General features: G+C 42.8%; 1 protein-coding gene across 3 annotated transcripts; it reads right to left on the bottom strand.

Annotated features, from left to right (window-relative positions):
• Window positions 1-3526: 3526 nt before the first annotated feature.
• Window positions 3527-5616, bottom strand: LOC103970753 (bidirectional sugar transporter SWEET1a-like). Of its 3 annotated transcripts, none has more exons than XM_009384667.3 (6): window positions 5481-5611; window positions 5361-5397; window positions 5109-5204; window positions 4745-5024; window positions 4531-4650; window positions 3527-3990 (listed from the first exon to the last, which is right to left on the bottom strand). In XM_009384667.3, the coding sequence occupies exons 1-6, from the start codon at window positions 5512-5514 to the stop codon at window positions 3808-3810; spliced, it is 750 nt and encodes a 249-aa protein (XP_009382942.1). In that variant the 5' UTR covers window positions 5515-5611; the 3' UTR covers window positions 3527-3807. The 3 variants fall into 3 exon arrangements, with proteins under 3 accessions (XP_009382942.1, XP_064945730.1, XP_018675960.1); XM_018820415.2 differs by having other exon boundaries at window positions 3580-3990; window positions 4531-4635; window positions 5481-5615; XM_065089658.1 differs by having other exon boundaries at window positions 4531-5024; window positions 5481-5616.
• Between the last annotated feature and the right edge of the window lie 20952 nt (window positions 5617-26568).

Here is a 26568-nt window from a genome sequence, read left to right as displayed (position 1 = left end):
TTGATATATGTAAAAGATGCATTTATGACAAATAAGATAAAAAAACTATTTCCTATTGAAAAAGCATAAATAGCATCTACTTGTCGATAATTAATTTATGTTGATCTATGTGGATCTATAAATTTAAAATTATTTAATAAAATCTAATAATTTTTATTATTTATTGATTATTATAAACTCATAAATTAGATATTTTTTTAGAATTAAAATCTAAAATATTTGATAATTTTTTAAAATTTAAGGTACTTTTGAAAAGATAAAATAGTAGATACATAAGGACACTTCAAATAAACTAAGGTTATGAATTCTTATATAATGAGTTCAATTTTTTGATGAAGATAATATTCTTAGGGAATTGATAGCAGAAGAATCATACTATTGTTGAAATAATAAGAATTTGTTTAAGAAAAAGTATTTTCTAAGTTAGTTTTAGATACAAACAATTATAATAATAGTTTATTTGTTAAATATTTTATCAATAAAAGTGGTTATGAATCAAAGCTGATATAGTATAGTCATTTAAATTTTTTTGATTATATTACTTATGCTTTGTTAAATTTACAAAACCATCATAAGCTTGATAAAACATCTAAAAAATATATTTTAATTGGTTATTTTTTATAATCCAAAGCATATTAATTATATAATCCTATTATTAGTAAAGTTATTATATGCTATATTTGATTGAAGAGAAAGTTGAAATTAGAAGAATAGTAAAAAATAAATTTATATTCTAATAAAATTATACACTTCACAAAATCAAGTAATAGATATAGATTTAGCAAGTTTAATGTCAGCCTCATAGCATTTTAGATTTATCATATGATTCTCAGATGAAACCCTCAAAAAAAAAATTCATATTACTAGCATCATTTTATGATTCAATATTTATTTTATTTATTTCAGATTTTACTGAAAAATAATGAAAATAAAAATTTAAGTCAGAAGAATGAAATAGGAGAGGTTTGTAGCAAAAAGATATTCACAACAATAATATATTGATTTTGATGATAATTTTTTTTAATTGATAGATTTAAAACCCTAAGAACTTTTTTGATTTTAGCTACTCACTTAAGTTAACTTATTTATCAATTTGATATAAAATATGTATTTTTAAATAACGGATATTTTTGGCCAAGGTTCGTCGTACCGTACTGTATCGGTGTTTCGACCCGAGCTCGGTATGGTACAGTACCGGTGTACTGGGCACTACATCAGGGTGTACTGAGCGGTACACCCTGATGTACAGAATAATTTTAATTTTTTTTTCATACTGTAGCAGTGCTACAGTATAGTATTGTAGCACTGTAGTAATACCAGGCGGTCCACGTACCGGTAATCTATCGGACCGGTATATACCGCCCGGTACGAGCGGTACGCTTCGGTATGGCAGACCTTGTTCTTGGCTTTAATTGCTCACTTATTGAAGGTAAAAGAAAATTCTTTATACGCTTAAACAAGCTCCAAGTTTAAAATTAGTTTTTATTTTCATCAAAATAGATTTAAGAGGAGCAATAGTAAATTTATTTTTTTATCTAAAAAAGAAAGGTAAATATAATTGTTTTATGATTTTCTTTTATATTGATGATATTTTATATATATGTGTGTGTACGTCTCTCTTACGATAGAATTTAAAAAATATAAGATAAATAAATTTAAAATATTAGATCTCAATCTATTATACTCTTTTCTTAGGTCGGAGATGAAGCAAATATCAAATGAAAAAAAAATTTATAAAGAAAATATTAAATAGATATATTCAAAAAATTTAATATGATTAATTATAAAGCTAAGTAATACCCATGTAAATGTATAATTAAAATTTAAAGATATATGTCTAATAAATATAAAATACTATAAAAGCTTGGTCGGAGGTTTGGTTAATCTAACTCAAACTCAACCATATATTATATTCTCTATTGATATAGTTTCTAGGTTTATGCATAATTTTAGTAAACATCATATTTGTTAAAGGAATTATGTATTATATTGTTAGAACTACTTATGATATTTAGTATTCTCATGATTTTAAATATAAATTATTTAATTTCACGCAAGAGCATGTAATTGTAACATCATTACATTTTTAAATTATATTTTTAAATTATATTTTTTAAATTATATTGTCAACACCATGAGCATGTAATTGTAACATCATTAGTTTACCAAACAATATAATTTGGAAGACTTCTCATATATCTTCATTAAGAATAAAAAAATAATTAAAATAATTTATGATAAAAAAATTTATAATTATAATAACGAAGAATCTAATATTTCATATAAGAACGAAGTATATAGAGATATACTATCATTTCATCCAATATCTTATATAAGTGGAGTTATAATAATAAAATATTATAACATAGATGAAGAAACGATAAATATTCTCATCAAGTTACTTTAATTTTAAAAATATATTTATTTCATATCTCAAATTATTATATATAATTTTTAGTGAAAGAATAGCGCTGAGAATTAATTGATAGTAACATAGTCTAACATATTTTATATAATTCTAATTATATTATAAGTATTTCTATCCTAATGCACATGATCAAAGAAATTATTATCAAGGGTAGTTCTTATAAACTTAATCATGGAGGATAATTATCATTACATTTTATAAATTGAATCATGATTGATAAAATAAAATATGTACGTTTAAAAATATTTTATTAATGTTCTTAATTTTACCGCGAAGGGGACAAAAAGCTGCGTTGAGTTTCTACCGCCCCGGCCTGCCGAGGAGGGTGGTTTCGTCCATAGTGCAATTCGGCGGCATTTGCGACGGCGCGACGTCAAATACCGGAGCATGTCGCATGGCGGTGGAGCAACTCAAGGAGTTCGCCGGACAAGGAGGTGCGAAGATGAACGTCCTGGCCGGTATCAGACGATCTTGGGCACGGCCAGCTCAGGGCGGGAGACGAAGTTGACGTCAGCGCATGACCTCCTCAGCGCCCCCTCGCGGGAGGACACCACGACTAGATCGACCACACCGAGGCGCAGAAGCATCAGCGGGCCGTCGACGTGCGCGAGGTCGCCAACCTTGCCTTGGAGGGAAGGCGCTGAGGAGGTGGTGCAAGCTGCCGACGAGGGGCAGCGGCGACTGGCCAGGCGCGATCTGCGTCGCAGGGCCTTGCGACGGCACATGGCGGCCTGCGGTCTGCAGAGCCGCCGCGCGTTGTTCATCTTCAGGCATCTCCGGCGGGTAAAAGTAGCGGCTCTCTGCCTGTGCTTTGGCAAATAGTGACGACACAAAAGACTAAAGTTGGTGCTGCTATTGAGGGCAAATAGATATCGGACTCAAATTCGAGTTAATATTTTGCTTGGTTAATAGGATCTGAGTTCAGAATTCCCTAATTTCATGTCTCGAGTATATTTTAATTAGATTGAGATGAGTTAAGATAGCACTTAAATCGGATACAAAGCCGAACAAGAACTTCGATTACCCGTCCATACATCCTTAACATATCACAACACAAAGGGATGGAGATCGTATCGTTGATATGTCCCGATGCGGATCTTAAAGCAACTCACATCAGATTTATATCACCATTGCTTATTACTCACGCAAGATTCACAAACAAGTGTAAGATTCACATTGTAACAGTTATTGGCCAAATCTGAACTCGCAAGGAAGCTAAAACACCGTCGGTTCCGTCTCAACTTGGCATCCTGGAACAACTGCTGCAGGTGGCAACGAAGGTAAGAAGATAAGAACCGTGGCAGCAGATAGAAGGCACAAGGATAGCTCGCAGAGACTGCAATGCTGTCAGCTGTTGCCTAGTCCACTGCTTCTGCACTCTACACCTTGTCTGCTATCGGTTGGTGATCAGGCTTCTTCTCCGTTGCTCGAGAGTCATCCTCCAGCCGCTTGTGTCCCTGGCCGTTCATCTCCGAGCCCCCGTCGGTGGTGGTGTGATTCCTGTAGATTGCATACAGGATCAGCTGGATGGCTCCCAGCGCGCTCCCACACCCATTCGGCACCTGCACAATCCATCATCCTCATCAACGTTCCATGAAGTATCATTCTCTTACTTGATAGGCGGACCTAAAAAGTAGTAACTGTGCTGTGGATGACAAGCAAGATTCACTGCAATCCATTTCTTTGTGTTAGCTGCGTTTGATCTGACAGTAGGGATAGCCCCGGCCAACCTTCCAGTTTCCACCGCCGCCACCTTCCCGGGCCGCTTCGTGCACCCACTCCTCGAAGGAATCCACGACCAATATATTTAATTTCTACCCACTCTCTTACCAGCTCCATTATTGGTGACAAATCACAGGACCTCACCGATTCATGCAATAAAATGGCAGGTAAACCAAACAGGTGAAAGCAAATGGTATAGACTAAGTACTTCTCGAAAGGATAACATTCATCTGAGAAGAAGGTTGACCGAACCGAGCGTCTGACGGTTCTAAATTTCCACCGATGCCCCAACTTTTTCTCAGAAAATTACAAAATGCCCAAAAGGTTGACCACGTGAGGAATAAGAAGTCATGTTTGGAGGATATGAACGGGAAAAGTACCGTGACGAATGGATCCCCACCCAATAAGCCATAGACGAACCATGATGTCCCGCACAAGAACACGAACAAGGACAGCAGAAACGGCATGTACTCCACGCTTTTGGTCTTGATCACCAATCTCTGCACGTAAATTAGATTGAGATGCCCAAATGGAACCATCACGTACGGGAACTTCGTGTAACCCGAGCAGTGGCAGATGATCCAGGCTTCTTACCATGATGGAAAGAGGCGAGGCGTACATGCATATGGAGAAGATGGCAGCGGCGAAGCCGCAGAAGATCTTACGGCGCTGGCCTCGGAGAGCAAGCAGGGAGACGAGGGCAATGACGGCGAAGACGGAGAGCACGAACGTGAACAATGCCGCCACGCGAGCCCTCTCCTTCTTCGGCGCAAATACGAGGAAGATCAACACGTACACCGCCTCTATGACTGAGCCGGCGCCGTTGATCGTCGACACCAGGAGGTTGTTCGGCGACACAAACGGCAAACCGTACCTTCACCGGTAACATGTAAGTATGTTTGCATGCTCTGTATGATTTGATTGTGGTGACACGGATAATGCATGCGTGCGTGCGTACCAAGCGGAGAGGAGGCAGTTGAGAAGGGTCATGGTGTAGGGAACGCCTGAGAAATCCTCGGTCGATCTCTTCCGGATGATCCGCTGAAACGTGACGCTGATATAGCAGAATCAACAGGACAAGGCTTTCGTCATAGAATTTACCATCAAAAGAGAAAAAGATGAGAGAGAGAGAGAGAGAGAGAGAGAGAGTGAGAGAGAGAGAGAGAGAGAGAGAGAGAGAGAGAGAGAAGCCACGGGAGGAAGGACTCACAGTGGAGACAGGAAGAGGAAGAGAGCAGTGGCGTTACCTGCTCAGAAATCACAAAGAGATGACACGGATACACAAACAAAATACAAAGGAGAACGAGCGCAGGGATGAGATTCCACCCACCGAAGATGCCAAATACGAAGCGCACAACTTCCATCTTCGGAAGAGAAACCAAACAGCAGGTTTAAGAGATCCAAGACAAAGATTGTCCCCGTAAAGTTGCAGCTTTAAGGGTGTTCTTCGAGTGGTATATATAGCAAGTTTCACATTTATTTCTCTCTCTCTCTCTCGTCCTGTAGCAGCCCCTTTTTATCTGAGATCATTCGTACGTCGACACCCTTTTAGCTCTTTACTGCAACTCGTGCTATGGCAGCGACTCCCAAATCCGTTCTGTTCTTGCTTCAATCTCATTCCAATCACTCGGTCAATACCAGTTAGTTGCACTAAGCTCTCAATGAGACGTGGAAGGGAAGAACTAGCGGTGGCTGGAAGAAGCCTCCAATTAATTTGAAGGACGACAAAGAAAAAAGAAGGAACAGTTTCCTCATGCTTCTTCATTTGTCATCCCAATTAACACGCGAGGTTTCAGCTCTGCCCTTTGTACGTGGGCATGCACATAATAATACCACTTGGAGGAGCTGTATTGAGCTCATTACATGCACAAGAAGCAGTCTCTGGATGCGTGGGAATAGGTTTTCCTTTGGGAAGTAGTAGGATGGATAGTGCACGCGCTGCCGTGGAACCATTTGAATACTAATCATCAACAGAGGCCAAAAATAAATGATCAGAACTGTAGCGAATGATGAAACGATAGGACAAATGCTACCTTCATAACTCCGTGATCATTAAGATGGATGAAATGCCCTGCGGTCCAAGGAAAACAAATCAAATATAGGTCACGAGTCTCCGATGTCATACGTCTCTGCAACTTTTATGCCACCCTGTGGAAGACGGTATGTGTTAAGATCCGCCAAAGAAAAGGACCAGACCAGCAAATGACATCTCTCCTATTAATTGCCCCCATCAGCTCTCGAGAACGCACAAAGGGCGACGGTCCGGCCTCGTGCGCCCGTAATATCTTTATTAACGGATCGGATCGGATCGTTCATCGCTTATATATATTTTATCAATTTTTTTTTATTTTTTTATTTGATTTATGTAACTATTGTATTATCTCAAAGTGTGATGCGAAATATCAATCATTTCAAATTTCACAGTAGTAGGAAAGGAGCTTTGGATAAACAAATTTTCATAATGTGTGTTGACTTGTTTTTATACTTGTTAAGCAGGATTTGAAATTGTTTTTGTCCTCTAAAGTTCTTACATCTCATTCTTTTATTTGCACACCAAGTATTTATCATCTTTTGTGAAACGTAGTATTTCATTTGTAAATTATCATATTTTATTTGCACACCAAATAGCAAACTCGTTCATCACTCATTTTCTAAAATATAAATCAACTTTTATTTATGGATCCTTCGTAAGGTTGCTATAGAATGCACAATATCCAATCCCTTTCAATTTAGAAACTTTGATCTCAACATGAGATGTGCCGTGTTAGCAAGGCAGTTCTATGCACTACGTGTAAGAGAGAAGAATTGAATTGGGTCGCACTGGGTTTTGCTATATTAAATTATTTTAAGTTAGTATGATCCAAATTCATCAACTTGATGTATTAATTATAATTGGTTCATGATAAAATGATATATTAGATGGATCTATGAAATATTAACTTGAATTTAAGTAAACAACAAAACAGAGGTGAAATATAAACATAAGCTATATGGTTAAAAAATTTTCAAAAGAACGTTAATGATTAAGGAAGGATAGATTATACTCTAAATCTAATTTCAGAGGAGGAGGGGTCACATTAATCCTTCGTGACGTAGTTTTCATGAGGAATGATGCTTCCAACGATGACATCCAGTGATATCGATAGTCATCTTTACACGCTAGCATAATAGATATCCGAGATTGGAGGTACTAAAGCCATGTGCAAGTAGCCATCGACAAAATGCTGATTAAGGAGAGTGTCACGGATAAAGTTCATCGGTCAATCTCATCTTGGATTGATCGTCATTTATCCTAAAAACCTAAAAAAAATTAATTTTAGCGAACTTTTTATGCAGCTTTTTATGCCCAAATATCATTGTATGACATTTCGAATGTACTGATGTATCGCACCTTCTCAACCATACTAAGAGGCCCAGCATAAGAATGATATGCCATTTTGAAGTCGTTTTTTTATCATTTCTTTTACCTAGCTCACGAGAGAGTTTAAGCTTCACTTTCTTGGGAATTTTCGCTCGAGGACATTGACGATAATGCTTTTCAAACTCAGACAAGGGGAGGAAGGAATGTTCATAGATTTCATCACTTAATCACGATCGAGATCCAAGGTATGTTAGATGCTCATTCGTCACTTATAATACATACATTAATGATGGGGCTAAAGTCCTCTCATCTTGAGGAAAGATAACTGATTAATTCATAAGGCTTATGGCCAAGCTACTATTGAAATGTATCCGAGGATGGAGGACGATCTGAAGATAACCTTTAAGGAGGAAGAGACAGAATACCTTAACTTGAATTATGATGCTGCCTTAATAGTTTCTACGTGAGTGATCAATACATGAGTGAAAAAGGTCATGATTGACATAAGTAACTATTTCGATATCTTTTATTTTGATGCTTTCAAAAAACTAGTATTGTAAACTAATGACCTTACCCCTATGATTTCTTCGCTAACGGGATTCACTAGCCTCTATCTTATCTCTTAGGACCGTGAACTTCCATGTCACGTTCAGAGATGAGGCATGCTCCAAAATAATATCGGCTAAATTCATGATGGTGGATATCCCCTTGGTATACAACGTTATTATAGACCGACCGATATTAAATAGACTAAGGGTGGTGGTGTTAACCTATCACGTTGTGATGAAGTTTAATCAAGCTTTGAAATCACGTTCCAATTTATCATGGTATCAAAGCTTCTTGCCTAGAGTAACCTCTCTTCTTGGTGTCCGACGATAGTAATCGCTCCTCACCTTGTCCTGCAACCTCCCGACAAAGAACCTTAATTGCTTTGCGACGACTCCATCTTCTACTCCAATTGCTCATCCGACCCACAAGCTATAGTTATGTTAATATCGACTCATCCTCCAACAATTAGCAGATCGATTCTTTCTAAAAAATCTAGGAACCTTAACTACTTTCTAGGAGTTGATGCAACATATACATCTTCAGGACTCTTCCCATCACAAAGAAAATATATCCAAGATTTATTATCAAAAACGAACATGTGGGATACGAAAGAGGCTACAACTCCCCTCTCAACTAGTGAATCACTCAAATTATATGATGAAAGTCCTACCATAGACCCTACTCAATACCGATAAGTACATGACTCCTTACAGTACTTAGTTTTTACCCATCCAGACATCTCATTTATAGTCAACAAATAATCATAATTCATGCATCAACCATCTACTATGCATTTGTCTGCAATCAAATGAATCTTACGATATCTTAAAGGAATCCTAAATCATTGACTCTTTCTTCACAAACACTCCCCACTATATCTCTATGCCTTTGTCGATATTGATTGGGTAGGAAACTTTAATGATAATGTTGAATCTCGGATTTTGATGATATAATCAATTGGTGGGTTAATTGATCTAATCCATATTATTGAGTTAAGTGTGCAGGATTAACTACGATAACCAGAAAACATAAAGCAAGGATACCGGAGTCGAGCTCGATGGACGTTTAAGAGACCGAAGAATCATCGGAGATGCTGCCGGAACCAACCGAGAAGAAATCGGGAACGTGTCGGAAGTTCCCCGAAGAAATCGTCGGAGGCTCGCGGAGATCACCGAGAAGGCTCGGCTACTCGTTAAAGTCATCACAAAGATTGGGAGCTTGCAGGGAGTCCGTCGGAAGGAATTCGTCGGAAAGCTCGCCGGAACAAGACTCGACGTTCGCGGTTGAAAACTTGCTTAGGATGTTTTTGTGTTATGTAGTTCACTTGTAATTAGGATTAGGATTAAGAGATAATCCTATATCCTGGTTAGGGGCCAACTGGGCCCAAAGTAAGATTTGGTTTGGGCTAAAATTAAGCCAAACCAGTGAAATCGAAGAGCCAGGCGGTGGCACCGCCCAGCACCCGAGAGCTGGGCGGTGACACCTCCTTGGCTGGGCGGTTGCACCGTCCAGCACCCGAGCGCTGGGCGGTGGCACCGCTTGGCTGGGCGGTGGCACCTCCAGCACCGGGAACCCTAAGAGAATTCAAATTTTGGAGCCCAAATTTGAATCCTCTTGAGGCCTATAAATACCCCTCAAATCTCAGCTGAGATAACAACTTTTGAGAAGCTTTTTGATTGAGAGAAAAGTCTTAGAAAGTCTTAGCAAGTCTTGTTTTCAATTTGCTAGAGAGTTCTCCTCCTTCTTTCTTATTGAAAATTTGTAAGAGGTTGAACTGCTTGTAAAGGGTTGTAAGAGGGGTGTTTACCCTTCCATTTCAAGAGATTTGCTAGTGGAAGGTGGGAGCCTCATCGAAGAGGGGCATCGCAAGTGGAGTAGGTCATTTGACCGAACCACTCTAAAATCGGCGTAATCTCTGGTTTGCATTTTATTATTGTCATTTACATTACTGCAAATCTTCTTACTGCTTTAGTTCCTTATTACCCTTGCTGCGCAGCTTTAAGAATACGCTTTCAAGTTAAAATTTTCAAGTTCCGTTCTTATCGTACGAAAGATTTTTCTAAAATCGAAGTTTTAATCCGCTGCACTAATTCACCCCCCCCTCTTAGTGCCGCTCCGATCCTAACAAATGGTATTAGAGCGAGGTTATCTCTCATATTTGGTTTAATACCTAAGAGAGATGGCTTACTCCGGCATGCAAGAGGGCCATTCTATTGCACGACCACCTTTGTTTAATGGGTCGGATTACACATATTGGAAGACTCGCATGAGGATCTTCCTCATTTCTATGGACTTTGAGCTTTGGTCTATTGTTGAGAATGGATTTCAAAAATCTTCTCTTCCGATGAGCGAATGGGATGAATCAGAGAAGAATGTTTTTGCTTTAAATGCAAAGGCTATGAATGCCTTGTTTTGTGCACTAGACAAAAACGAATTTAATCGTGTTTCAATGTGTGATTCGGCTTTTGATATTTGGAGAACTCTTGAGGTCACTCATGAAGGCACTAGCCGAGTGAAAGAGTCCAAAATCAACATCCTTGTGTACTCTTACGAACTTTTCCGAGTGAAACCAAGTGAGTCCATCGGAGACATGTACACCCGGTTTACGGATGTCATCAATGGACTCAAAGCTCTTGGTAAAGATTTTACTCAATTGGGTCATAAATCTACTTAAGGAACCTGACATCAACTCCACCCTTACTCTTATAATATATTGTGATAATGTTGGATCCACCTCCCTATGCATCAATCTAATGTTCCACTCATGCATAAAACACATTGTCATCGACTTTCACTTTATGTGAGATCAAGTGGTCAGACATCTACTATGTTTTTCTCATGTATATACGACTGATCAACTAGCAAACTCACTCAAGAATCCTCTCGCCCATAAATTATTTTCATTACGTCATTCCAAGTTCAACGTCCTTAATAGAAGCTCAATCTTGTAGGGGTATGATAGCAAATAAGATTTTTCCAACTGCAGTAGGAAATCTTGCTGATCTATTAAGAGAAATCTTCTCCTCTAACCTGTATAAATAGTGATCATGTCAATAAATTTTGATCAAGCTTTGTAATCATTTTCCAATTTATCACATCCCATGTCCTGAGCTGATGGAGCCACTGATTGAAGCACCCTAGACAAGACTTAGTGCTTCGAAAAGTTTAAATCAACGACCTAACTAGACCCTACAATAAGTTAGCACCAAATTGAAAAGTCTCATATCGAGTCATCAAGGTCATTCAAGATGGAACCTTTCACCTTGTGACAACAAAATGAATGGTGCCTCCAAGGACATGACACATTGTAAACTCAAAGAGATTCTATCTTTAAGGCATATCTCGAGATTAGGTTGGGGTGACTATGCCTCGATCATCCAGCCTTAGTTAGGCCATGTCTTTGGCGCAAGTTTAAAAAATATATCTTTAGGGTATAGGTGTTGCAAGTTGAGAAAAAAAAAATTATTACTTGAAAATACCACCAAGTTAGACGAGCCTTTCTATCCAAAATAAGACAAGCTTGATGTTGCAGCAAGTAAAAGACACAGGGATTAAGTGCCTCCTCCAAAAACCTTGCAACACCTCATAAGATAAGATAATAATTGCCTCCTCCAAAAACTTTGCAACTTACTCGACAAGCTCAAAGTTGTATGCCCTCATCAAACCCACCTAGCTCTTATCAAGATACTGCTTGGCCTCTTCTAGTTGCCTTGCCAGTTAAACTCTTTGAGCATTTACCTCAGCAACAAGTGCTGATTCTCCCCTTTTCCTCTTCAACCCCTCCACCTTATCGTGGAGATTATCAATCATGAGGGACTACTGATGAATAACAGAGTCAATCGTCTCCCATACGTGATTAAGAAGGGCTTTGACATAATAGTGATGCTATAAGTCAAAGAGAAAAGGGCACATCAGAAAACGTAAAAGTGATAAATAAATGAGGACCACCTTTGAAAGCGTAAAAGTGACTAATGTACAAAGACCACCTTAGAAAGTACAGAAGTGATTAATGTGCAAAGACCACTTAGAAAAGCAAGAAAGAGATCCACTACAATGGGATGCATAATGCAAAATACACTCAAAGTGTATGACATAGGAAAACTTAGCTCGTGTAAGTAGAAATCCGCTACGATAGGATAAGACAAAATATATTTGAGGCACGTGAGTTAATAAAAACCTGACCTACGTAATAAGAAACCCATTATGACAAAAATCATAAGACAAAATATACATGAGGCATGAGAGTCGATAAAACCTAACCCACTAAGAAGAAATTCACCACAATATGAGGTACAAGATAAAATATGTCTGATGCACGTCAATCGAAAAATTTGACCCTCGTAATAATAAACTTGTTATAGTGGAAGACACAAGATAAAATATGTCTAAGGCGTATGAGTTGGGGAAAACTAGACTCATGTAAGAATAAACTCGTCACGGCAGGAGGCACAAGACAAAATATGCTCGAGGCATATGAATCGAGAAAACCTGATCCGCGTAAGAAGAAACTCGTCATAACGAGAGGCATAAAAAAAAATGTGCCTAAGGCACATGAGTCAGAAAAACCAGACTCACGTAATAAGAAATCCGTGATAGTATAAGACAAAATGTGTCCGAGGTGCGTGACGTGATATCACAAACAAACTTCTAAACAGGATGTTTGATGTAATGCTTATGTATGTCCGTGTCTTTTGGTATGTTCATGCTCTGCACAACATATAGAGGGACGACTGAAGACTTAATAGTCTCATTTTAGTTAGGTTGGTGGCCACTTTAGGCTTGTAAATAAAGGTTGTGTCATGTGGACACGTGTGAAAGATTCTCGGCTTATAATGGACCATTTTGACCCTTTATTGTGCAACTGTTAAGAGCTTGTAAAGTATGTTTATAATTTGCATTGTCTATGAAATGTTTTCGGAAATGTTTGCTTGTGGATCTCGAGTGAGGCATTTCTCTAACCCATTTTCTCTTTTGTGGGTCCTTAGGGATCATGGGAGGCTTCAGGGAGGCTAACCTTTGCGGACGGACACGCAAGGGTGCCGCACGACTTAGGCAAAACCAGCTAAGTTTGTGACAGATGGTATTAGAGCGGGACAAGCACTTATAGAAACACTTAGCATGCAAACGTGGGGGACCTAGCGGGGCTGCGTTGAGGGCAGTCAGCACACGCGCGACCGTTTAGGGGAAAACGAGCATGGAGATGTAGGGAAAAGGAGTCGCTCGGAGGAGCGGGTATCTGAGATTGGCATTCAGAGGAATGACCAACCCTTCGCACAAGAGGCACCATGAGAACAGGCAAGCTTGGAAGAATGTGGAGTGCATAAAGGTTGGGATGGCTGAGTTTGAGTTGCGGCTCGACGTTGACAACTATACTTGATGGTGCTTAAGGCAAGCGAGGCGCTTGGTAAAGAATGAGACCATGCAAGGTGGAATGAGTTGCTCAACGACCGAAAGAGTTGTGCAAAGCTCACAGAGGTGAGGGGAATTACTAACTCGAAGAATTTGATACTTATGCATGAGCTTGTATGCGGACGATGGAATGTTCGCGGCCATCCCAAAGCGATCGAAACTCGGCGCCATGGAGCATTGAAACTTTCTCTTCGGCATGTGAAGGATACGTCCGTAGGAGGCTGAAGTGTGCAACGAGTTCAGCATGTTGCTAGGCCTTGAGTGGTGCAGTGGGAGCTGTATTGACGTAGAGTCATAATCTAGCAAGTGCGTTTGCAGTAGGCAAAACAATGCATAGTTTGTTTAGCAAATCGAAGTGGTCCAAGGGGATGGTGGTCTCCGAAACAAAGAGAGATGTTGCTCCAACGGGACAGTTATCCAGGAGGGATAAGTCCCGGCTCTCCAAAGGAGGAATCATGTGGGACGGACCTCACATGTTGAGGAGGAGTACCTCAACAAACAACAACTCCACGAAGCTCAATGGACTGAGAAAGCAGCGAGGAGTCATCGTATGATCTCGCTTGAGAGAATGCATTAGTAGATGCATTGCGAGATCAAGTGGGGGAGCGACCCAAAGCAATACAAATGAAGGCACACTTAGAGTCGATATGAAGATCGAACTCAAGGGAGGGCTGACCCGTGGAATGGTGGGCACGAGGGCCACCATCAACTCAATGCAAAACGAGGAGCAGAGCAACTTGGGTGTAACTTGGCGAAGTACCCAAGCTGCATGAAGGAAGCCAGCATAGAAGATGAAACATGGAGCAGAGGCATAGTGCTTTCCTTGGACAGAGGTCAAGGACATGAATTCTTGCAGAGGCAAAAGCAGGATCATGTTGTTCCATGGGTCCTTTATTCTGACGGAGCGGACTCATCTTGCATGGTGCCAAAGACGAAGGGAGCTTCTAGGCACATACACTTTATCTCGGGGAAGCATTTGATAGAGGAACTAAGGCGACTCAACTTATGGAGGCGAAGTTGGGTTCAGAAGGCCAAGCACGGGGCAAGAGGACACGGAGGCAGGTACTCTTGAAGAATATAACACAATGTTGCTAGTTAAGTTACTAGGCAGGAAGTAGTGCGTAGTGGAGATTGTGCTGGTAGGGGCAGAGGCCTAGGATCCAGACAATGGTGCACCATTTTCAGCGAAGTCGGTGGACTTCGGGAGCTACTAGGTGATAGACTGTCCTAGAGCGGTGCTTCATCTAGGTGTGACCCAAGAGTCGGTGAATGAATATCGATTGCCAAAGGAGCGAACAAAATCGAATGTAAAAGAGACCCTGCGATGTATTGGCAGAGGCCACATATGAAGGGATCACAATTTGAGTTCATCCCACAAGGATCTGAATGCAATAGAGATGTCACCAGGAGGCGACATGGTACAGTGGATCATGGTGGAACAGTTCGTGGCAATGCGATACACACGATATAGTCCCGTAAGAGACTAGATCATATAGAGGTATGATTGGGAGCTACTAGAAGCTCCACTTTAATAAACAACACGACGACAAGAAGGGCTATGGATTCAAGGAGTGAAGGCCATGGTACCACAGAGGCGGGTTTGTTAGAGCTAGCCCTAGGAAATTTACCAAAGGATAATTTTGGCATGGCAACCCAACAAAGATAATAAAGCGGAAAGATAAAAGCGACAAAAACACCAGATTTACGTGGTTCGGTCAATTAACTTTGACCTACATCCACGGACGAAAGATGAGCAAATCACTACTATAAAAGGGACAATTACAAATGCCTTAGAAAGATGTTCCTAGGCCATAAAACACCCAAACTACTAAACAAGAAAAAACCCAAAGTATAAGCCCAAACTATTTAACTGAGTGTGGACTTAAACCCAAAGCAAACACTTAGGTTTTTCTTGTGGTGCCTCTTGTGGTGCCACTTGTGGTGCATCTGACTTCAAAGCCCAGACCCTTATTTATAGGTTAAACAGGAGATACCAAACTTGATTTTCCCGATGTGGGACTATGGGACTTGCCAAACTAATAAATCTCCACCTTGGCATGTCCCAACAAAACTTGCTTCACCTTCTTCATAAAAGCCCCAACGGGCAATCACTAATAATGAACAGCAACTAAGTCCAAGCACTGCTTGAACTTGTAAACCGGAAGAGGCTTCGTAAGCATATCAGCTGGATTGTCTTTCGTATAACTTTTCTGAACAAGGACTTTCCCCTCAGCAATGGTAACCCATTTGCATCCAACAATTTTCTTACCCGAAGGCGGCTTCACAAGATCCCAAGTTCTATTCTGATAGAGAGATTCTATTTCTTCATTCATCGCAATCAACCACTTAGCGGAATTATCATAAGAAACTGCATCTGAGTAGGAAGTAGGCTCACCAACTTCACTTGTTTCTTCTGCAACAAACAAAGCATATGCAACCAAATTTGCATATCTTTGTGGTGGTCGAATATTTCTCCGTGGTCTATCCTTCGCTATGGAATATTGCTCTTCCTTTTAATCATCTGCGTCAGTAGACTTGGGACCATCTACTGGCATTCTTTGAGTAGAAGAGTTCAACTTAAAAGAATCTAAACTACCAATCTCAAGCTCCACCTGCTTCTGCGCACTATCATTTGTACAACTAGTAGAATCCTCTTTAGAAGATAACATAGATAATTCATCAAAAGTAACATCTCTACTGATTACAAATTTTGGGGATTTGGGATTAGAACACCATAATCTGTATCCTTTCACCCTAGAAGTATACCCAAGGAAAATGTACTTTTTCGCTCGAGGCTCTAATTTTCCTTCATTTAAATGTATGTATGCTGGACACCCAAAAAATTTTAAATTAGAGTAATCAGCAGGAGTACCTGACCAAACTTCCTCCGGAGTTTTAAAGTTAAGTGCTGCTGAAGGAGCGTGGTTGACAACGTAACAGGCCATATTAATTGCCTCTACCCAAAAGTCCTTTATCAACCCTACATTTGAGATCATACACCTTGCTCTCTCCAAGAGTGTTCTGTTCATATGTTCGGCCAAACCATTTTGCTGAGGCGTTATCCTAACAGTGCGATGCCGAACGATTTCTTCATTTTTGTAAAATTCATTAAAGTCACCTTCACAAAATTCCATGCCATTATCTGTTCGAAGCCGCTTAATCTGTTTACATGTTTGTTTCTCGATCAAAGCCTTCCATTGTTTAAAGGTTAGAAAAACATCATTTTTATGCTTTAGAAAATAAACCCAAACTTTCCTAGAATAATCATCAATGAAAGTCAACATATACCTAGCACCACCCTTAGACTGAACATGAGCTGGATCCCAAATGTTTGTATGAATATAGTCAAAAGTACCTTTTGTTTTATGAACTGCCGGAGAATTGAAGCTGACTCTTTTCTGCTTTCCAAAAATGCAGTGTTCACAAAAATCCAATGGCCTAGTACTCTGTCCATAAAGTAACCCCTTTTGCTCAATATGCTCAAACATTTTTCACTCATATGACCCAAACGCATATGTTATAATTTGGTGATGTTAGAATCAGACAATGATGATGACGAGACTGCAACCGAGCCTGTGACAGTAGTTCCCTGCAGAATATATAAGCTACCAGACCTACAAGCTTTCATAACAACAAGAGCACTTCTAGAAACTTTCATAACTCTACTTTCAGCTGTGTATTTACACCCAAGGGCCTCTAGGGTGCCTAAAGAGATGAGATTCTTTTTTAAATCAGGAATATGTCTAACATTAGTGAGCGTCCTCACAATACCATCATGCATTTTAATTCGGATTGTTCCTCTACCAACAACATCACATGCTGCATTATTGCCCATCAAAACAATTCCACCATTACAAGATTCATATGTGGAAAACAAATCCCTATTGGGACACATGTGATAAGAACAACCCGAATCTAAAATCCATTCATTTTTAGACATCATCCTGTCATCAGTAGCAAAGAAAATATTTTCAACATTCTCATCAGATGCTACACTAGCTTCAGCGGACTCAGTAGTTTTCTCAATAAGTTTTTCTTTTTGCTTTAATTTATTTTTAAATTTAAAGCAATCAGTTTTAATGTGCCTCATTTTATGACAATATCTGCATTCCAAATTTCTATGTCTAGATTTAGATCTACTACTGTCAAATTCTCTTTTATCTATTCTCCCCCTAATAACCAGACCTTCAGCTTGATTCCCTCTACTTTCCCCAGTGATATTTCTGTCTATCTGCTCCTTAGATTTCAGTGCAGATTTAATTTCTTGATACAAAACTGTTTCTTTTCCATAAATCAAAGTATCACGGAAATGCTTAAAAGATTGGGGAAGAGAACATAAGAGTAATAGGGCCTTATCCTCGTCATCAAGTTTTGCATCTATATTCACCAAATCCATAACCAAAGAATCAAATTTATTAATATGTGAGAGTATAGATGTACCTTCAGTCATCCGAAGCATATACAGACTCTGCTTCAAGTAGAGACGATTCTCCACTGTCCTCTTCATATACAAGGCTTTAAGCTTGTCCCACATACTCTTAGCTGTAATCTCCGTAGCTACCTCCCATAAAACCTCGCCAGAGAGATTTAGAATGATGGTTGATTGAGCCTTCTTATCCATTGCTGCAAGATCTTCCTTTGATGTATCATCTGGAATGTTCTCAGCTCCCTATAGTGCCAAATCAACTCCGTCTTGAACCAGAATGGCCTCCATCTTGAGTTGCCACATGCCGAAGTTGACATTTCTGTCGAATTTCTCGACAATGATCTTTGTTATTGTCATCGTTGCCTAAAGATCCCGAAACCAGGCTTTGATACCAGTTTGTTAGAGCTAGCCCCAGGAAATTTACCAAAGGATAATTTTGGCAATCCAACAAAGATAATAAAGCGGAAAGATAAAAGCGACAAGAACACCGGATTTACGTGGTTCGGTCAATTAACTTTGACCTACATCCACGGACGAAAGAGGAGCAAATCACTACTATAAAAGGGACAATTACAAATGCCTTAGGAAGATGTTCCTAGGCTATAAAACACCCAAACTACTAAACAAGAGAAAACCCAAAGTATAAGCCCAAACTATTTAACTGAGTGTGGACTTAAACCCAAAGCAAACACTTAGGTTTTTCTTGTGGTGCCACTTGTGGTGCATCTGACTTCAAAGCTCAAGCCCTTATTTATAGGTTAAACAGGAGATACCAAACTTGATTTTCCTGATATGAGACTATGGGACTTGCCAAACTAACAGGGTCTTCCGTGCGTGCATCGAATTTTGCATCGGATGAAAGCCTTGGTCATCAGCATATAGGGGCTGTGTTCTACCAAGGGAAAAGTTCGAATGCAAGTACCAGTGAGTCCCATGGAAGGGACTTGATCATGCAGAGGTATGATCGAAGCAATTAGAGAGTTGGACTGCTCCAGAGCCCATATTCACTTAAGGGAGCCCGGCAAGTCAAAGGACAAGGCCGAGTAAGCGAACGTTGCTACCAAGGAAACTAAGAAGAACATAATCGGTGCAAATCCTACAACGTGATGGCAGAGGCCATGCATGAGAGTTGCAGTCTGTCTTTCCATCGACCAAAGGGAGCTGCTTGGAGAACATAGAGGTGTTGAAGCAAGGGGTCGAAAGGGGTGAGGAAGCGACGAAGAGTCCAGAGGGACTTAGCTACCCAAAATCAAGCATTAGTTAGAATGGAGATGGACTCGGAAGAGTGTCATAGAGACATATCTACTGATTGTGAAGAAAAGGGATGCAGATGCGAGGCGATGGATAGAAGGGCCATGAGCATGGCAGCGCTACGGTACTATAGAGGTGGGACTTCCGTGAAAGTCATTGATCCCTTACTCTCATGGAGGGAGAGTGCTTGGTCGTGAAAGGGACCGAGGAGGTAGAGTATACAGAGGCAAACTCCAAGTACCGAGACAAGGCTGAAGGGCAGAGGCCAAGGAACTTCGTAAGACCGGTGTCAATGAGCTTCTCATCAAGATAGCCGAAAGTGAAGGACTTCGGGTCATGCAAGAGTGCACGACCAAGGAACGAAGTAGGCAATACGCGGTGCTGTACCTTTGCTACTTAAGGGAGTAGGCGACAGGGTTGATGGAGAAGACAATACAATCCCAAAGGCGACCAAATCTATTAGATAATTACGCCAAGTTAGGGTGAAAACTTCCTGCATTCCAGAAGTTCGATGGCATTGAGAAGGTGAATCACAGTAACTAACTCAACGCAAGGAGTGCAAACACTTCAAGTGCTTCAGAAGTGTGAGTAAAGAGTAGGCGAAGGCCAGTAACCAGCTCGATGCATGGAGTACAACCTCGAGGAGGCGGGCGAAGTCAAGTAACCTTTGTCTTCTCAACTCTTAAGAGAATGAGCGAAACCGAGTACCCCAATTCTCTTATCTATTCAGCAGAGGAGCTCTGCATATGTTCAAAAGACCCTTCGAAGATAATGGAAGATAATAGTTGTCAAATCCTCACCAACGGTGATCAATGTTACTGAGAGTAGATTGTCCGCTTCATTTCCCAACGAAATGCCAATCGAAAGCGGAAGTGATACGAACATACTTGGATGTGACAACTAAGTGAAAGAAAAGTCAATGAGCAAATTTTGTGGAGGAAGGACTCAAAACTTCAGAAGTTTGGGAGACGATGCTCGTTAAAGCTCCAACAAGCATCCACCTAGTTCAAGCAACATGATGTCACGGACAAACTTCTAAACAAGATGTTTGATGTAATGCTCATGTATGTCCGTGTCTCTTGGCATGTTCTTGCCTTGTACAGAATGTAGAGGGGCGGCCGAAGGCTTAATAGTCTCATTTTAGTTGGGTTAGTGGCCTCTTTAGGCTTGTAAATAAAGGTTGTGTCATGTGGACACGCTCGAGAGCTTTTCGATCTATAATGGACCATTTTACCCTTTGTTGTGCCACTGTTCAGAGCTTGTAAAGTCTGTTTGTAATTTGCATTGTCTATGAAGTGTTTTCCGGAGATGTTTGCTTGTGGATCCCGATTGAGGCGTTCTCTCTAACCCGTTCTCTCTTTTGGTGGTCCTAAGGGACAATGGGAGGCTTCGAGGAGGCTGACCTTTGCGGACGGACACGCAAGGGTGCCGCACGACTTAGGCAAAACCAGCTAAGTCCGTGTCATATGGTATCAGAGTGGGACAAGCACTCATAGAAACACTTGACATGCAAACGTGGGGGACCTAGCGGGGCTGCATGGAGGGCAGTCAGCAACGCGCGACCGTTTGAGGGAAAACGGGCATGGAGATGTAGGGAAAAGAGTCGCTCAGAGGAGCGGGCATCTAACATTGGCATTCAGAGGAATGGCCAACCCTTCGCGCAAGAGGCACCACGAGAACAGGCAAGCTTGGAAGAATGCGGAGCGCACAAAGGTTGGGATGGCTGAGTTTGAGCTACGGCTCAACGTTGACAACTTTACTTGATGGTGCTCAAGGCAAGCGAGGCGCTTGGCAAAGGACGAGACCATGCAAAGTGGAATGAGTTGCTCAGCGACCGAAAGAGTTGTGCAAAGCTCACAGAGGTGAGGGGAATTGCTAACTCGAAGAATTCGGTACTCATGCATGGGCTTGTATGCGGACGATGGAATGTTCGTGGCCATCCCAAGGCGGTCGAGACTCGGCGCCATGGAGCATTGAAACTTTCTCTTCGGCATGCAAAGGATACGTCCGGAGGAGGCTGAAGTGTGCAACGAGTTCAGCATGTTGCTAGGCCTTGAGGGGTGCAGCGGTGGCTGTATTGACGTGGAGGCGCAATCTAGCAAGTGCGTTTGCAAGAGGCAGAACAATGCACAGTTTGTTCAGCAGATCGGAGTAGTCCAAGGGGATGGTGGTCTCCGAAACGAAGAGAGATGTTGCTCCAACGGGACAGTTATCCAGGAGGGATAAGTCTCGGCTCTCCAGAGGGAGAATCATGTGAGATGGACTTCACATGTTGAGGAGGAGTACCTCACAAACAACAACTCCACGAAGCTCAATGGACCGAGCAAGCAGCGAGGAGTTGTCGCATGATCTCGCTCAAGAGAATGCATTGGTGGATGCATTGCGAGATCAAGTGGGGGAGCGACCTAAAGCAACTTAAATGAAGGCACACTTGGAGTCGATGTAGAGATCGGACTCAAGGGAGGGCTGACCCGTGGAATGGTGGGCATGAGGGCCACCATCGACTCAATGCAAAAACGAGGAGCAGAGCAACTTGGGTGTAACTTGGCGAAGTACCCAAGCTGCATGAAGGGAGCCAGCAGAGAAGTTGGAACATGGAGCAGAAGCACAGTGCTTTCCTTAGACAAAGGTCAAAGACATGAACCCCTGCAGAGGCAAGGGTAGGATCATGTTGTTCCATGGGTCCTTCATTCTGACGGAGCGGACTCATCTTGCATGGTGCCAAAGACGAAGGGAGCTTCTGGGCACATGCACCTTATCTCGGAGGAGCATTTGATGGAGGAACTAAGGCGACTCAATTTGCGGAGGCGAAGTTGGGTTCAGAAGGCCTTAGCACGGGGCAAGAGGACGCAGAGGCGGGTACTCTTGAAGAATATGCCACAGTGTTGCCATTCGAGTTGCTATGAAGGAAGCAGTGTGCAGCGGAGATTGTACTGGTAGGGGCAGAGGCCCAAGATCCAGGCAATGGTGCACAATTTATAGTGAAGTCGGTGGACTTCGGGAGCTACTAGGCGACGGACTGTCCTAGAGCGGTGCTTCATCTAGGTGTGACCCAAGAGTGGGTGGATGAAGGTCGATTGTCAAAGGAGCGAACAAAATCGAAGGTGGAGGAGACCCTGCGATGTATTGGCAGAGGCCACACATGGAGGGTTCACAATTCGAGTTTATCCCACAAGGATCAGAATGCAACAGAGATGTCACCAGGAGGCGACATGGTGCAGCGGATCATGGTGGAACAGTTCGTGGCAATGCGATACACACGACAGTCCCATGAGGGATGAGATCATATAGAGGTATGATCGGGAGCTACTGGGAGCTCCGCTTTAGTGAACAACACGACGGCAAGAAGGGCTATGGGTTCAAGGAGTGAAGGCCATGGTACCGCAGAGGCGGGTCTTCCGGGCGTGTATCGAATTTTGCATCGGATGAAAACCTTGGTCATCAGCATATGGGGGTTGTGTTCCACCAAGGGAAAAGTTCGAATGCAAGTATCAGTGAGTTCCATGGGAGGGACTTGATCATGCAGAGGTATGATCGAAGCAGCTGGAGAGTTGGACTGCTCCAGAGCTCATATTCGCTTAAGGGAGCCCGGCAAGTCAGAGGACAAGGCCGAGTAAGCGGACATTGCTACCAAGGAAGCTAAGGAGAACAGAATCGGTGCAAACCCTACAACGTGATGGCAGAGGCCATGCATGGGAGTTGCAATCTGTCTTTCCATCGACCAAACAGTATGCTTGGAGAACACAGAGGTGTTGAAGCAGGGGGTCGAAAGGGGCGAGGAAGCGACGACGAGTCCAGAGGGACTTAGCTACCCAAAATCAAGCATCTATTAGAATGGAGGTGGACTCAGAGGAGTGCCACGGAGACATATCTACTGATCGTGAAGAAAAGGGATGCAGATGCGAGGCGATGGATAGTAGGGCCATGGGCATGGCAGCGCCATGGTACCGCAGAGGCGGGACTTCCGTCAAAGTCATTGATCCCTTGCTCTCATGGAGGGAGAGCGCTTGGTCGTGAAAGGGGCCGAGGAGGTGGAGAATGCAGAGGCAATATCCAAGTACCGAGACAAGGCTGAAGGGCAGAGGCCAAGAAACTTCGTAAGACCGGTGTCAACAAGTTTCTCATCAAGATAGCCGTAAGTGAAGGACTTCGGGTCATGCAAGAGTGCACGACCAAGGAACGAAGCAGGCAGTACGCGGTGCTGTACCTTTGCTACTCAGTGGAGTAGGCGGCAGGGTTGATGGAGAAGACGGTACAATCCCAGAGGCGACCTCATCTATCAGAGAATTACTCCAAGTTGGGGTGAAAACTTCCTGCATTCCAGAAGTTCGATGGCATTGAGAAGGTGAATCACAGTAGCTAACTCAACGCAAGGAGTACAAACACTTCAAGTGCTTCAAAAGTGTGAGCAAAGAGCAGGCGAAGGCCAGTAACCAGCTCGATGCATGAAGTACAAACTCGAGGAGGCGGGCGAAGTCAAGTAACCTTTGCCTTCTCAACTCTTAAGAGAATGGGCGAAACCGAGTACCCCAATTCTCTTATCTATCCAGCAGAGGAGCTCTGCACAAGTTCAAAGACCCTTCGAAGAGAATGGAAGACAACAGTTGTCAAATCCTCACCAATGGTGATCAGTGCTACTGAGAGTATATTGTCCGCTTCATTTCCCAACGAAATGGCAATCGAAAGCGGAAGTGATGCGAACCTACTTGGATGTGACAACTAACTGAAAGAAGAGTCAATGAGCAGATTTTGTGGAGGAAGGACCCAAAACTTCAGAAGTTTGCGAGAAGATGCTCGTTAAAGCTCCAACAAGCATCCACCCAGTTCAAGCAGCATGTGGAATTTCTGAGAGACTGGCGCAGTAAGGATGGTCTTTTCCTTCATCTGGGAGATCCGCAGGAATCAACAAGGATCAACATAACTCAGCCAACCCCACACCAGAGTCAGAGTCATTGGCGAGTTGAAGCAGCATGGCGAATCAAAGGTTCGACTACTAAAAAAAAATAGCAGCGGAGAGCAGCTGGGAGCCAGGAGGCGCATTGCAGCTGGAGCGGAAGATTGAAGACTCAGCAAAGGCGAAGAGTTGCAGTGTTCACAAAGGCTTCGACGAGGACGTCGAAGGGATAAGTGGGGGAGAATGTCACGGACAAACTTCTAAACAAGATGTTTGATGTAATGCTCATGTATGTCCGTGTCTCTTGGCATGTTCTTGCCTTGTACAAAATGTAGAGGGGCGGCCGAAGGCTTAATAGTCCCATTTTAGTTGGGTTGGTGGCCTCTTTAGGCTTGTAAATAAAGGTTGTGTCATGTGGACACGCTCGAGAGCTTTTTGGTCTGTAATGGATCATTTTACCCTTTGTTGTGCCACAGTTCAGAGCTTGTAAAGTCTGTTTGTAATTTGCATTGTTTATGAAGTGTTTTTCGGAGATGTTTGCTTGTGGATCCCGATTGAGGCGTTCTCTCTAACCCGTTCTCTCTTTTGGTGGTCCTAAGGGACAATGGGAGGCTTCGGGGAGGCTGACCTTTGCGGACGGACACGCAAGGGTGCCGCACGACTTAGGCAAAACCAGCTAAGTCTGTGTCAATGAGGCATTAGAGACTGGCGCATAGTAAGGATGGTCTTTTCCTTCATCTGGAGGATCCGCAGAAACCAACAGGGATCAACACAACTCAGCCAACCGCACACTAGAGTCAGAGTCATTGGCGAGTTCAAGCATCATGGCGGATCAAAGGTTCGACTACTCAAAAATAGCAGCGGAGAGCAGCTGCGAGCCAAGAGGCGCATTGTAGCTGAAGCAGAAGATTGAAGACTCAACAAAGGCGAGGAGTTGTAGTGTCGACAAAGGCTTCGACGAGGATGTCGAAGGAATAAGTTGGGGAGAATGTCATAGACAAACTTCTAAATAGGATGTTTGATGTAATGCTTATGTATATCCGTGTTTTTTGGTATGTTCATGCTCTGCACAGCATGTAGAGGGACGGCTGAAGGCTTAATAGTCCTATTTTAGTTAGGTTGGTGGTCGCTTTAGGCTTGTAAATAAAGGTTGTATCATGTGGCCACGTGTGAGAGATTCTCAGTCTGTAATGGACCATTTTGACCCTTTGTTGTGCAACTATTCAGAGCTTGTAAAGTCTGTTTGTAATTTGCATTGTTTATGAAGTGTTTTCGAAAATGTTTGCTTGTGGATCCCGAGTGAGGCGTTTTCTCTAACTCGTTTTCTCTTTTGTGGGTCCTTATGGACCATGGGAGGCTTCGGAGAGGTTGACCTTTGCAGACGGACACGCAAGGGTGCTGCACGACTTAAGCAAAACCAGCTAAGTCCGTGACAGAGAGGCACAAAACAAAATATGTCTAAGCTATATAAGTTGGAAAATTTTGATCCCGATAAGAAGAAACCTACTAAGGCGAAAGACACAAGGAAAGATATGTTTAAGGTACATGGGTCCAAAAAACCTGTCATACGAGAATAAGTCTGTCACGACTGATTAAGTTTTATTAATGTTTGTTTTGGGATGAGATGCAATGTGTTACGGTCAGTAACTGTTCAGCCGTGGCCTTGGGGCCGTCGTGGCTTGGTCCGGGTCCGGAAGGCGGTGGTCTCCGTGGGGGCGCTCCTCGAGCCCGCTGGGTCTCCGAAGGCGGTGATCTCCGAAGGCTTCGCACCTGCACAAAGGTCGGGTCGGGGTGCTCGACCCGACCCCTCCGACGATCAAGTTAGAAGAAGATGTGGAGGGGATTGTGGATGAGGCAGAAGAAGAGCCTCTGAGTGTTCTGTGTCTGAGTGAGTTCCTCCCCCTTTTGCTTAGGACTTAGGGGTATTTATAGAGGAGGTTTGATGTTACCTGACATTGCCACTGGGGTTGCGTGGGAGGCTGAGCTGCTACAGGGTATGGCGAGCCTCGGACAGTGTGTCGCTCAGGGGGATGCTGTCATGACGTGTCACATCGCCATTTTTGCCCCTATCATATGCCCCCCCCGAAAGGAGCTATGCATCGGTCGTGACGGGCGGGGGAGGGAGTCCGAGGCATAGCTGCGTCTCTTGGTGTCGAAGCGGTCTTGGGCGGCAGGAGGTCAAGCTTGTCTTATGTAGGCGGGGCCTCGGTCGTGGCGCGATCGAGGAGCATGACACAGGTGGGTTGACCTCTCTGGTGCGCCTCGGGCATTACGCGACCGAGGGGGCCTCGGGCATTAAGCGACCGAGGGGGCCTCGGGCATTAAGCGACCGAGGGGGCCTCGGGCATTAAGCGACCGAGGGGGCCTCGGGCATTACGCGACCGAGGGGGCCTCGGGCATTACGCGACCGAGGGGGCCTCGGGCATTAAGCGACCGAGGGGGCCTCGGGCATTAAGCGACCGAGGGGGCCTCGGGCATTACGCGACCGAGGAGGCCTCGGGCATTACGCGACCGAGGGGGCCTCGGGC

Source organism: Musa acuminata, chromosome BXJ1-11, assembly GCF_036884655.1.
Source record: "Musa acuminata AAA Group cultivar baxijiao chromosome BXJ1-11, Cavendish_Baxijiao_AAA, whole genome shotgun sequence".
Taxonomy (NCBI): Eukaryota; Viridiplantae; Streptophyta; class Magnoliopsida; order Zingiberales; family Musaceae; genus Musa; species Musa acuminata.
The sequence above is the reverse complement of the archived record's forward strand: the minus strand, read 5'-3'. Positions and strand labels throughout refer to the sequence as shown.